Below are 15,042 nucleotides of genomic sequence, written 5' to 3' on the forward strand. Positions count from 1 at the left end.
CTGCCTGTAATTGTCCCTAAAACAACAAATGCAATATGCAAATCAGAGATCAAGTTCAGTCTTTCTATAAATATTCCACTGCTGACGGCTCATCATTATAGAGAATTCACATTTACTCTAATTAAACCAACAACACAAAGGGAGGAAAAAAAAATCTAATTAACTACTGACGAGATTTCCTCTCCGCTTCTAATAATTACAACCAAACAAATCATTAAACTGTCGGCACAAGGAAAAAATAAAACTCCTTAAATCTTGCATGCGATGCGGTCTACGCCACTTATTTACAGTTTCGTTGGGATGCAGCTTAAGGACTTAAAAAGAAACCAGTTTGGTTTCTGTGAGTTAATTTTGTAATAAGTTTTGTACTTTTAACATGATGACATTTATTTGGCTTAGGCATTGCCTGGATGCTTGGTTCTTTTTTCCATGGCCAAGGCGCCACATTCTATTCCAAGGGACCCACATTCTGGATTTTGCATGATACTTGGTTGATTTATGCAGAAAGACTGGAAGGCTTTTAGAGTTGTATTGTCACAAAACAGCCACTTTGAGACTTGTAGACGTATGTGCAGTGTGCAGGCATACTACATTGGTCACCCATGCTCCTTTTAGGATAATTACAAGAGATCACCATCCATTGCTGCTTTGGTTGCATGTGTAATGGACAATGCACATGCTATATAGAAAATACCATTTTCTTTCCTAAAGAGAGGATGATTATTTTGCAGCTACAGTAAAAAAAAAAGAGAGCATGGTGGCTCAGAGGTTAGCACTTTGGCCTTTTTCAGCTCTAGGTCCCAGGTTTGAATCTCGGCCAGGGCACTACCTGCATGGAGTGTGCACGTTCTCCCTGTATTTGCGTGGGGTTTCCTCCCACATTCTAAAACCATGCAATTAATTGGCTTCCCCCCAACAAAAATTGACCTTAGCCTGTGGTAATTATAAATGACTATGGTAGGAACATTGGATTGTGAGCCTCTTTGGGGGACAGTTAGTGAGGTGGCTATGGACTTTAAAAAGCGCTGCATAATGTTGGTTCTATTTAAAGACTGTGTAATATGTAATGACCAATAGGTTGGTGCAGGGTTTTGTTCATAACTTCCCTCATTATCTAAGGCTAGCCATATGTGTGAACTCTGCTTAATGCTGCAGAACAGCCATTATTCCTACCAAGGTCAGTGGGGGCTCAGAGTTTTGCAGTTGGTAATTTGGGTGGGAAACCTTTTCTGTGAAGTGCTGGCGTAATGTCTTGCCAATATATAATCATATGTTAATAGAATATGTCAACTCCCAGCTGGAGATCACTAACACAACTGTAATCACATATTTAAACACTGTTCACCTAGCACTGCTGTTTCAATAACATTTTCTTCATTCTTTTAGGGTGAACTTGATGATTGAGGATTTAGGTTTGAGGGACCATGGAAACTTTTGGGCCAGATTAGGTACTGGGGGTGATAATAGGCGATCTTAAGAATTCAGAGGTGCTTGTGAGGTTTCTCTGTTTGGAGAACCTCCAAGGCCTTTTATTTGTCACTGATGTGCGCAAGGAGAAAAAAAAAAAAAAAAAAAGCACATGCAGCCGTTGTCTACTATGAATTCAAGAAACCAGCTAGAGATAGAGCACGTATGACCTTTAGCCTTGGGGACAAATCTGCATGTCTATGGGCAGCCCTATTATCAAGAAGAAGAGGAATGGATCCTAACACAACAGGCATGTCTGTAACATAGCACAGCCAGGTTGGTGACTTTACTATGATGCAGGTTAGCCAATAAAGCTTGCTCACTAATCTGCTTCCAGTCTGCTGATTTGACAATGATGTAGCAAGCAGACATTGGGGAGTTTTTTTTGCAGCCTGCTCACCCTACTCTATCATAACTGTGACCAGCTTCTGGGTTTAGATTGCGGGCCCTTTACCCTTATGCAGTGCAGTCTGACCAACATTTCAACTTAATTCCCTGCCTAAACTATGTTGTGCAGGTTACTACAAGAAGCCAACATATAAAGTTGGAATTCAGTTAGTTTATTAACTTTATATTGTTATTGCTATGTTCTTTTTTAAACAATCCTCTTTACCCTTTCCGAGCTTCAGCGTTGTTCCCACCCTCTTTCATCCAAAGCCTTTTTTAGGCGGAAGGAAACCCTGCCACTCAATGTGTTCATGAAAGGGTTGAAGTGATATGCTCAGCTTTGCATTCATACATTTTAAATAAGGGGCACCATAGTGACTTCCACTTAGGTGGCTGGCCCATAACTTCCCCCGAATTGACAGTATGTCCTCAGTCTTTCAGATTAAATGATAGAAGAAGTCATCCAACCCAGAGGACTAATGACATTTTATAGCAAAAAGAAACTTTAATGGAGTTAAAGGTGAATAATGCACCAAAAGCTTTTTTGTTTTTGTTATGAAATCTCTAAGAGGACCACATAAAGTGACCTGAGATGGGGTTTATTAAATGGGGAAAAACAATATTTTAAATAAAAGATACTTGTGTATTTATGAAAGCTAGGCAGAAATTACTTACCTAATGGTGCTTTTCTTGAACAGTTTTGCTGGTCAGACATGAGTTGTCAACCTCCTCCGCCATATAGTATAAACCATTTATATAGGCAGAACAAAAAGAGCGAGAGCTCATTGCACAGAGATGGACGGAGAGGCAGCCAATCCATCTCTGTCACTGTTAACTTCATGTTAGTGGGAGAGGGAAGGAAGGGAGTAATGATAGTCGAATAATGGCCAGCACAGGGCTATCTCCTACCTGAGCGAACTTGTGTATCTGTTCAACCACGGCAGCGAAAAGTGCGTTGACGCTGTCATCGATGAGAGTCTGCATATAATGCACGGCTTCCTCGTCAGACAGATCCAGTCTAAATTTATCTTGTACCTGGAGGAGGAGAGAGGTGTGAAAACTTAATGACAAGTGGAGAGGAGATGCAGAACACATGAACAGTATCTGACGTTTGCAGTAGCTTATTCCCATAAAGCAATGGTTTGATTTTGCTGCACTGGGATGGTAAAAGTTATCTACAGATTGTTATTGTTCATTTTATTCTTTTTAGGGGACACCGGTTTAATTGACGAGGATAAATCAGTAGGATAAAAAAACACATTAAAATTATCTTCCGTCGGTTAAGTCCAATGAGACTGAAAATTATAGTCACGTGGCTAATAATAAAGATGGGAGTGGAAGCAAGAGCTGAAGCCTTGGACTGGACACAATAGGGGTGATTTATTAAAGCTCTCCAAGGCGAGAGGATACATTTTCATCAGTGAAACTGAGTGATTCAGCAAACCTGGAATAGATTTACTCAAAGTCAATTGCTATTTGCTAGCAAATGTTTTTAATCCTGGACCAGATTCATTCCAGGTTTGCTCGATCACCCAGCTTCAATGATTAAAGTGTATCCGATTTAGTCTTGGAAAGCTTTAATAAATCAAGCCCAATGAATGAGAAAGCAGGAAACCTTTTTACCTAAACCAGAATTCTACAACTACGGTATTATCTGTACACACACCGTGCCTTGCAGACCACGTACGCTTGAGTCATGTCAAGGTGCTCGTGTGTAGTTTGAAACAAGGAAAGTACAAGGAAACAAGGAAGGAAGTACCGAAACAAGGAAAAAGAAAAAAATGATTCTCCTAATTAACAGAGAAATGTTACTCAGCAAACCCATTAAGGTTCCTCTATCCCAATTAGGGGAGGCAGAGAAGACGCAATCTCTCCTCTGTAGCTGCAGGCTTACTATGACCTCAGTGAACTCGGCCTGAGCGGAAGGGAGGTGAGATGGAAAATACAATCAATGCTATTATTTTGATGAAAATTACATGATTGCTCTCCTCCCTGACAAAGATCGTTCACAGGTTATCTTCTAAATTTGTTGGTTCTCAGGCTGCAAAGGATACCTTAATGCAGGGAGAGGTATAAAATCATCATTGTGGCTTTAGGAGCTACCATAATATAAAAATGGGCCATGGCACTTCTATTGTAAAAATAACTTACAGATTGTTCACAACATTGCAGTTATATTTTGCAATGCTGCATGTTATTTCAGCACATGAGCTACAGTACGGTGACACAAGAATGACACTCCAATGTATTTAGGTAGCTCATTGAAATGAATTTGTATTGTAGTGGGCGAAAATGAACCATACAATGAATATAGTAAAACAGTTAAAATCTGTTAAAACAGTTTACTTACTTGCTCACAATCCACCATAGTCAAAGAATAATATCACTACTAAGCCTAAAACAGTGTTTCTCAACCAGGGTTCTTTCAGAGCTTGCTAGAGGCTCCTTGAGTAATGGGCACTTTGTGCTCATTTTAATGGACACCAATGATCTTTTTGGCTATCTGTAAAGGTGACATTCTTTCCAATGACCAGCAATGTGAGAGGCATTCTTCCCACTGACCACTACACTAATATACTGTAAGCTGTGGGTATTGAAATTATAGCAGGGGTTCCCTAAAGACCTGAAAGTTATTTCAAGGGTTCCCCCCATGTTAAAAAGGTTTTAGGGCCTTGTTTTTGGTGAAACCAAATAATATACTATTTTTTGTGAAGTCATAGAATCTCAATAGAGTCTCCAGTGTCCTGAGCGAGATTGGAGGGCAATAATGCTAATAACAGTGTGGCCCAAATTCTATCTTAATAACTTTGGCACTGCTCCTGGAAAAACATAAATTCCAATTCCCTACTAAACTAATACAGAAACATTCCCATTCTAGTAACAACTGGGCAGATGACATTTACCCAACCATTCAGTTTCTGATGGAAGGAGGAATTAGGAACATCTAGAGAAAAGGAATACTAAGTATCCCAGGTGATGAACTTAGGACTTGAACTTTGTTAAGACATCAAATAGATGGCAGATTTCTGTCTTCTTCCAGCTGAACAAACGAGTGCTGAATACACAACACTGTTCAACCAGCCTCCTTGATCTGCCAAAGAAGCATGCATGAAGTTTGTATCAAATAGGATCAATGATATGAAATAAATTTAATAATATGTATCTAAAGCCAATTTTTTTGTACATTTTGGCTAAACTGATAAAGGGCTAGAACTGGGTTGTTAAGTTTATATTGCCCAGAACCCAGCCCACTAACTGGTTTTGCTCAGCACCAGGACATGCAATCCATACACTGCTGTGAACAAACCCAACAGGTGAAGTCTCAACTAACTTCCATGGATGGGCTTCAATGTAGATCACACCATCTGAGGTTGGCAGAGGAAAGAAGCAATGGGAGCCTTCCTTTAGGTTCTTCGGTCAATAAAAATGATCAGGAAAGTTTGTTTCCCGAGACAGAAATATAACAGGCGCAGTAAACATTTTTTGTTCTGTTTCATTAAGAGGGGGGAGGGTGGACGAGTGGCTTGTACAGTGGTTGTCCCGCTAGGTTGTGCATTGATGTGCCAGGATGAATCAGTAAATAACATTGGGGGACAGCTGTCCAATATACATGTATGGCTGTATACAAGGGGTAACAGGAAAAGATCTGTACGCTAGATACATTCTGATAGTAAGCATAAGGAGGTACCGTATTTTTCGTCGTATAAGACGCACTTTTTCTTCCCCAAAACTGGGGGGGAAAAGTGGGTGCGTCCTATACGGCGAATGCAAGTTTTAAAAATAAATAAAACCGGTAACATACTTACCCGATACCGCGATCCCGCGATCCTGCGTGCTTCTGCGATCTTCTCCCTCTCCTCCGGCCGGAGGGCGTTTTGGCACAGGGCGATCAGCAGGGGATAAATTGGCACAGAGTGGGGAATTTATCCCCTTCTGATCACTCTGTGCCAATTTATCCCCTTCTGATCGCCCTGTGCCAATTCAACTGCTTCTGATCACTCTGTGCCAATTTATCAGATCACAGGGTGATCAGAAGGGGATAAATTGGCACAGGGTGATCAGAAGGGGAATAATCTTTTAGAATCTTTTTTTTCTAGATTTTCCTCCTTTAAAATTTGGTGCGTCTTATATGCCAAAAAATACGGTATTTTTGGTAATGATATGTCTGGTATGGATCTCTGAGAAGATTAACCTCGGATACAATTTGAAACTATGGAAATTCTGTGAATTGGTCTAAAAGTTAGGTTCTGCGTGCGTTTACCTCTACTCTTCTATACTTGCTTCCTATCCCATAAACTTTTTGGGGAAGCTACTTGCATATAGTTGGATATCTGTTTGAAATATAGGCTCAATTGAAATTCCTGAGGAAGCAGATAGCATCTGTGAAACGCGTTGAATAAAAAAATTTCTATGCTATTATCAATTTTTAAAATATGTATAATAAAATTTGTAATGTTTTTTATTTTAATAAGGATTGTAATCAATTATTTATTAAGGAAAGTGCCTAATTAAATTTTTTTAGTTTTTGTGAATGTGGGATGTGGCAGTATTAGAACCAACTTATAAATGTGCTGAGCCAAATATATATGATTTTTATTGGTAGTACACCCTTACAAATGGGAAAACAGATGATTGGTGTCACTTTGTCTGACCTGAGATGTACAAATTGCTCATTGCTCGAGGAATCCCCTGCAACCTCTAGAGGAACCATGGCTGTTCCTGGGAAACACTTGTGTAAGGTTAGGTACACAGGTTTAGATTTTTGATGTTGGAAAGGATCCCTTCCAACAACAGAAGCCTGAAAGACGCAAGAACGAGTGTTGTACATTCAGTGCCGTTCTGTTCTATGGGGAGGGGAGAGCGAGCTGGGGGAGAGCGAGCTAGCGGCACGCCGCTGCGCTCTCTCTCCTTCACTTGTATTATGATCATTTGCCATTCGTGGATACACCAGGACGGATCCATGAACAACATCTGATGGCTGCTGTACACATGTCAGATTCCCATCTGGTACCAGCTCTGAAGTGATAATGGGACAAGAATCATCTGAGGTGTGTACATAGCCTAAGTAGCGAGAACAGTCATTTTGTAAACATTTTAGAGAAAACACAGTTATTGCAAACTCTTTGGAAACATTCGGAGACAATTTCAGAATTCCATACAAAACTGCTCTCAAAAAAGAAATCTTGGTACTGCTTGCACATCTGACTTGAGAATTGGTGACAGGGACCGACTCTTGCTCCATTAATCACACCCCACTCCTCGATTCCGTGTGCACCTGGCTTTAAATATGTAAGTTTGTGGCAGAGCCTTCAAAGGCAATATTTCTGAAGACGACAGGGGGAAAGGAGAAGTGACAAGGTGATTTGCTACAGGGAAAGCTTCCTGTGAACATGGAGCATAGCATGAATTATTGACACGCTCACATCATCTGCATTAGAAAGGAGGTAGTCAAATGCAGCCCAGCCATTGCTTCGACACTAGCCAGAAATATCTGGCACACTCTTAGCTTCATCTATAATTGAAATGACAGTTCCACAAAACATTCATAATAATAATTAAAAAAGAAAAAAAAGAAAAATCAAATTATGAATATGAATAAAACCACACTAATGGTAAAATAATCACTGTAGTATCGATGGCATATCTGATTTTTGGTTTCATACTACTGTACTTGGTAACCTACTGATGTCCCTATTTATTGTACAGCGCTGTGTAATGTTTATGTGTATGTTGGCGCTATATAAATCCTGTTTTATATAATAACAACAATAATATTAATAGTTTATTTCTGATGGCAGCCACTATGTCTGCTGTAATTGCGAATGGCTGTCATGCTTTTGCTGTGTACCCATCCTCTTCCGCTAATGGAGGTTCCCTGTGCCCTGCATGAGCTGTAGCTCTAAAATTACCAAAGCTCACGCTCCTTACTGACTGGAGAGCTCTGCAGAGAGACTGCTGCTTCTATTTGGATAGCAAGGGTCTTTCTGTACAGCATGCAGGCTTTTCTACTTAGGCCAGCCTTTCTCAATGCTTTAACATAGAGGGCCCTTGAAATAACTTTCAGGTATTCACAGAACCCCTAATAATAGAAATTACAGAACCCCTGCTTTAATAAAGTATTTACAGAACCCCTGCTATAATTACTATATCTACAGCTCAAAGTATATTAGTATGGACAGAAGGAAAAAAAAATGTCTCGTACATTGTGAAGAATGTCACCTTTACAGATAGAAGTCATCGTTGTCACTTAAACTGAGAATTGCTCATTGCTCAAGGCCAAGGAAGTTCTTGGGGAAAACTAAGGTTCCACTAAAGTGAGTTCAAGTGTCTGAAACAATCAATGTAAGGAGACCTCCCACTCCAAATCTAATTTTTATGTTAAATGTTCCCCCTACCTTCAAGGTCTTCAGTTAAAATGCTTACAACCCCAGTAAATCACTACCTACCCACTATCTTTTTTGGTCTTTTCTGGCAAATGTCAGAATTCGTATAAGCCTGGGTGCATCAGGAGAAGATAGCCCGTCACCGGACATCACTCTGCACATGTGCTAGACCAGGTGGTAAGTTACTTATGTGTGTGGAACGCCCACTGATGATAGCTAAACAAACATATGCTATTGAGCTCCAGCATGTATATATGATGGGCAGCATTCTCCCCAGAATTGTTTTTAAGCTGGATGGGAAGGAGCTATAGACTGGTGGTGGCCCCTGTATTGTGACCCAATTTTTTCATAACCACACAAAAACAGCTGGGGCTGCGCCATTAGTGATGGGTATGGGTGGGTCTCTTATCCCCCAGGACATGGGTACACTGAGGGAGTAAGAACACTGATGATGGGTATTGGTATCTTACCCCTTGGGACAGGTATACTGAGGGAGTAAGACCATCATTCAGAAACAGAAAGAGTAAACAAATTAAAAAATTAAATAAACGATAATAGAAAATAAGGACATCAGGGAGCAAATTAATGTGTATGTCAGGGCAACCAGGTATGGAATATAAATGGTATGATTATAAAATTTATTGAGACTTGAGTCAGCCTGGATGTAAAATGTTTGTTTGACCAGAAAGCACATATAAATGGTTAATTTCCTTATACGATTTTATAAAGATCAGAGGTCAAGGAGAAACAACTGCAAAGAAAGGCCGAAGGATGCATCAGCTGTAGCCTGGAGCAGCTGTCAGACAAACAAGCTTGTATAGGGTCCCTTGTTAAAAATGGCAGATGGCTATTAAAACTGTGATACCACGGCAATCAGCAGGAGTGTAACTACATAACATATACTGTATATTTCCCTTTCCATTACTAAGCTCCACTACAGAGGACTTCCCTACCCTGACCTTTCCATTTAATGCTCTTTTCTCCCAATAGCTTCTGGAGGGCTTATTTATGATTAGGAATGACAAGGGCACATTCTGATCTTCCCTTGTTCTGGAAATGTTTCAAGTAATTGGAGAAGAAAGAAGGTTAAATGTCTTCGGTTGACAATTAAAAAAACATTTAGGCGGGACACTGGAGATACTCTAATGTATTGTTTTTGAGAAAATTTCCCATAAATGCGGGAGGCAGAACTGAAAGGCTGGCAATACAGTTAAATAAGTCGGGAGATGGAAGAATACGAACTCTGAAAAGATGCTTCATAAAAGGTCAGATTAATAAAACATACAACCCCCCGTGCTGAAACAGAATACCATTAAAACAATACTATTTCTGGTGTGAAGGGGGCACAGGCTAAACTTCTCGCAGTAGTGGTAAACCATGCAAGACAAGGGGACACCTAGAAACAGTCCTAACAGGTATGTCCGGCACTTTTATGTACAGCAAGCCCATAGCGAAGCATCCAAGCCCCTAACTAAAGGATTACATCCATTCTTAGCCAACCAAGTGCCTCCAAATGGGATCCAGTATTTTGCCCAGAAAAGTTTTAAGCTGGGTGGGCAGCCTTTGCATTGTGACCCAACTTTTAAGTAACCACCCAAAAACAGCTGGGTGGTCACTAAAAAAGGGCCAGGTGGTGAGCCCAGCTAAAAGGGGCTGGGGAGAACACTGGGATCCCCAAAGCAAAAAGCACATGTACCTTTTTACTATTCTGCAGATAGACAGCTTTTTCTCAGGCTTTCACAGTGAGTGCTGCTGAGCATTAGTCTGAGCACAGGTCCAGCGTTTTTATCTAACCCAAAACTCTATAAAGCCTCTGGTACATACCAAGTCTAAAGTATAAATTTATATAAAGATCAGTACAGTCCTGCAACAAAACAAAGCAGGAAATCACATTTCCTATTTAGCCTTGCCTGCTATCACGTGAGCCTCCTCAGTGCCTCAGTATATAGTAAAGACCGGTAATTCAGGCCTCCTGACTAGTGTTGTTACTGCCTTTACATTGTTATGCATGTTTAAAGCGGAATTAAAGTTTAATTTGTGAAAATTCATAATCAGACAAGGTATCTGCGATAGCCGCGTCATTCTGGCCCAACCAATAAAGATGGCAAAAGATCGTCCCCAGTAAAAGAAGAAGTAAGAAGATGCCGGCAGCCTTTCATTGAATAGGAAAAGCAGAGTATAGTGGGTTTAGTTACACTGCAAGGATAAAGAGCCCAAGGTTGCCTGTGATTAGAACATTGTCAGCCAATGCAACAGAAGCATCCGTGTAATCAAGAAAACAATGTTGGCACTGCAAGAAACACCCTTCCACATTACAGACCAGAAGGATAAATGAAAATTGTGACCAAGCTTATCATACGATCAGAGCTTCAGGGAAGAAACCCTAATACCTAAAGGTATTATAGTAGTAAAAGGGTAGGCTGGTAATGTGTGGGGTGGGAGAAGTTAAGATCAGTTTTTAGCACAAACCTTTATGGAAATGATAGCTGTCTCTCTAATCAATAGGATGTATCCTACACATCATAGGAGTCATATGTTTAAAAACAAGCTCATGACTTCAATAGGTTCTCATGGTTCAAAATATTTTGCAACTTTAAAAAAAAAAAAATAGGCCTGTGGCTTTCAGAAAATATATATTGCCTTGGAGGATTTTAACTAATTTTTCAAGCAAATTTATTAAAAAAAAATAAATTTAGAATGGAAGAAAACAAGCTGCTAGAAGGCCTCACATAAAAAGTCCATGTAGAGCATTCTTTAATGTTGATGGCTGACCTAATTCCGTTTACGTTTTCCCATGAAACCATTGATCACCCTTCACAAATCACTGTGGTAAAAATATCAGTCTGACTTTATAATGTGATAAAGAGAAAACACACAAAGTGGTAAGTAATGTGTTTAAAAAACTGCCTGCCAGGCTGGATGTGACATTCCCGATGATCTCAAGTTTATATTTGCAATTTAGTTCATGCGTAAACCATCTGGCACATTTAGAGAACTGTAAACCTTTGTTTCTCCGACAGAAAATATAAAGCTTGCAAATAAATTGTGCTTAAATGTACAAGCGTGCAACAAATGCTAGATAAAAAAAACAGGAATACTGTATTTCACTTCATTACGAGCTTCATTTAAAGACATGTGGGAAACAACGATATCGTAAAATGATAGTTTGGGTCTTAAAAGGAGTTGAAGGAGGAAAGAAAAGACTGCGGTAGGCTGTAGTTTGGAAAGCCATCCTGGGCTCATAACAATCTTTTTGGTATGTTTTCAGCCAGCCTTGGTGTCATCTCGTACATGGACAGGCCTTTGTACCGCTCATGGGAGAACCTCTCACATGACATTCCAAAAAAGATGTCCAAACCACCTCCTAGTTTAAAGGAAGAGGCTGATCTCCCAGTTAGCCACACTCTTCATTCTACCAATTAAGCAACCTGGCAGTTGCATGAGGAAGAATTTTGCCTCCTGCACCCATAATGTTCTTTGGGCCACTACTGTAGAATCCATGAACTTAGGGTAGAAAAGGCAATTGATTAGTAAACTGCACAACTTGTCCGAAGATCTAGCTCACACTTCCCATACTTTAACCAGTCTCAATCTGCAACCACTGTCCAAACCCACTTATTGATCTATCCCTTCCTTATGCTATATCCATTAACAGATTGCAAGGGTAACTCAAGTTACAAGACTGTAGTTTTGTACCACCCGGCTGTTTGTGGGTAGTTACTGAAGAGCCGGGTCATAAGTACAGGGGCTGCCACCCACCTACAATTTCTTACCACCCGCCTTTGGGTTCAAAACTTCCCAAGCTAATTTAAAGAAAGAATTTTGTGCTTATGCTATTTTCGAGTAAAAATGATTATGTCTCACCCCATTATTACATGGCCTTTTGCTTGGGGGTTCAGATTTATTATTTACTGAACAATAGGACAATTGGGAACCCATTTGGAGCTTTCACAAGAAGAACAGCACACTTCGAGCAGATGTTTAAAAAGCAGACTTAGCCAACCAGGGGAGATGACGTATCACCATGACCTTGTCTTTAAACATCTTTTCCTTGATATGCTGAAGCTCTTATTAGAAGGTGAGTATCTTCTGACCATTTTTTTAGGTGTTGTTACGCCTCTTTCCTCTTACATGCAGTACATGATGATAATTTCCATTCTCGTCTAATTTATACTATAAATGCCGATGTTTCTACGTAGTTAAACATAGACCTGAACTCAAAAGTGATGATGTTATAAGGAAAACCTAGAAATGTTAATTGCACTGTAACCTCTAAAATCATCTTTTGTCTTGAAAAATGTCATCCTGTATCTTGACACAGCTGATCCATGAAGCGGAACTTTACCTGCATATTCACCTGTCCTGGTTCCGTTGCAGGGTGCAGACATCTTCTTCTTTCTTGATTGACTGGGCCAGGATGACGTTACTCCCGGCACAGATATCCTGGCAGCTTTTTGACAGATACCCAGTGCGATCAGACAGGTAGAAAGATTATGGTAGGGACATCGCCTGTTGCTTTTGCAATAATGACCTGCCTGCTCGTGAATTTTTAAAAAGTGGAACTTTAGTTCTGCCCTAGGTTTCAGTTGTATACTACTTCATGTATCCTGTGCTTCTTTCATCATGCCAGCAGCCTTGCTGATTATTTACCCACCAGCCATCAGAGCACAAGTCCTCCAGTGGTGCAGATATGAAATGAGGAAGCAAAGCCCTGCCCTACCAAGATGACTATTGCGACACAAAGTATAGTGAAGAACAAGATAAAAACAGGGAAGCATCACTTGCAGGGAGACCCCAGGCAACACTGGTGACTAGTTCATTCCTATCTGATTATATTTTTAGGCACAGAGATTCTGCCAGGAGTGTTGGGGTGCCACTGCAAAAGAAAGCACAAAACACCCACTATATATGCTATAAAACACACTAAACAGAACACAATGCCTTATTATAACCCTTTAAAGGTGGCCTTGCAATGCATGCAAAGTGAGCTTATTCACAATCATCTTTGCATTACAAATTGGGAAAAAAAAGTAACATAACTCATCATAAGGGGACTTTAACAAAATGTCCAAAAATGCAGAGAATCCCAAATCCTCTAAGATGCTATCCTCTATGCCACAGCACATTGTAGGAATGTTTTCTTGTAAGATTTTGGTTACTCAAAATTTCATGAGATCTTGACAGAAGGGGCCTAACATCACCCAGGCAGACGATCAATAAAAGTTAAGGCCATGAACCAACTTTTTAGTCATATTTTTAGTGCATGGTTTTCTTAGTTAAGTCATTTGTAAAGCTTTCTCCTTATCTTAAGAGGAATGCTTCTTTTAACTGCTTTTTTTTGTATATAAAAGAAACATCATCATATCCGCAGTGACTATTGACTTGAGTCAAACAGCCAACATAATTTCATTTTACGGGTCAATTCAAATAGATCTCTAGTTAATTTGACTTTCTTGAAACATATAGATTTCTTGTTTAAAGCTCAGAAAGAAATCAATGAAGAACTAGAATCCAGCCATATGATGCCCCAACAAGGTATTGTATTACGTTAGTAAATGTCTCAGAGCACGAGAATCACTCATTCTGTAAAAGGACAAAGCCTTGTTGTCTTTTTATCATAGTAGGAAAGCAATTTAAATATAATGGAAAGGACATTACCAACATAAAAATTAGATTTTGCTGGGAATTAATAGCAAAACAATGTTATGAAGAAATGATCGGTTGGGATTCCTTTGGAATACTTCATGGAATAGATTTAGCAAGCTTGGAAGAATTTGGTCTAAAGCCAATAACGTCACATGAATATAAAAGGTTGGTATTGATTAATAAAAAAAAAAAAAAATCATTAGCTTATTACATTTATAGTACTGTCATGGTTTGGACATATTATGTTATATCAGTTGGTGGTAGTGGTGTAGCTTCATATTTACTTACTGCCAGATCATTTCTACAGGCCCCCCTATAAGCAGTTTTTGCTAAGTAAAACTCAAGTGATAGTCCTTGGGTTTGACCAACTTAAAAACCTGATAGGCAACCAAGTGACCATAAAGCAGCAGAACATACAAAAAACGGTGCTAAAGGTGTACAGAAGAGCTATAAAAAGTTCTTGATAGGTTTCCAGCCAAACCAGGTAACATCCATGCATATTAGAACAGTGAGAATGTCAGGACAATCGTCATTCAACCAACAGTATATATAAAGAGTATAAGGCCAAGAAACACTATTCCAGAGGAGCTTTATAACACAAAAGTGAAAGCAGGAGGTACTGAGGCTGAGCTGTAGAAGCACAAGGAGAACCAGTAACACATAGGCAGAGCTTTAAAATTGGCAAATGGTCTGGCAGCATTTATCTGTGGTTTTATAAGAAGCAGGAGGACAAGACAATAGACAGTGAAACAGAAATGAAGGATTTTAAAGCTATGGTTGGTGGTGAACACATTGTAGAACAGATACAAGGTCATATCAAGCAGTATTCAGCTTTATATCAAACAGAAGATGAGGACAGGCAGCATCCAACCAGGGTGATAAGTTGGTGAAGGCAATTATATTTAAGAATGGTAATATAAACAGGAAGGTCAGGGCAGATGTTTAAAGAGAGCTAAATGATAACAAGTAATATTCAGCCCAAGCTTTAAACTTCGATAAAGGTCAAAACTGGCAGCATTTACCAGGAGTTCAGAAGGTCAAGACTAGCAGTATTTACCTAGGGTTGTATAACAGATAGAAAGACAAGGCAAGGGACATTTAGAGAGTTGTACAATAAGAAGGTCAATGTAGAACTTGTTCAGACAGAACAGTACAAAAG

General features: G+C 39.6%; 1 protein-coding gene across 1 annotated transcript in view; it reads right to left on the reverse strand.

The window, feature by feature from the left end:
* The window catches only part of PIK3C3 (phosphatidylinositol 3-kinase catalytic subunit type 3), a gene marked incomplete at its 5' end in the record, with an annotated part of 107,499 nt that overhangs the window by 7,892 nt on the left and 84,565 nt on the right, over positions 1-15,042 (reverse strand). Inside the window, 1 exon segment of the mRNA XM_072413983.1 lies at positions 2,764-2,889. Within this exon segment, the coding sequence (XP_072270084.1) occupies positions 2,764-2,889 (126 nt within the window).

This window comes from Pyxicephalus adspersus, chromosome 6 (genome assembly GCF_032062135.1).
Source record: "Pyxicephalus adspersus chromosome 6, UCB_Pads_2.0, whole genome shotgun sequence".
Lineage (NCBI taxonomy): Eukaryota > Metazoa > Chordata > Amphibia > Anura > Pyxicephalidae > Pyxicephalus > Pyxicephalus adspersus.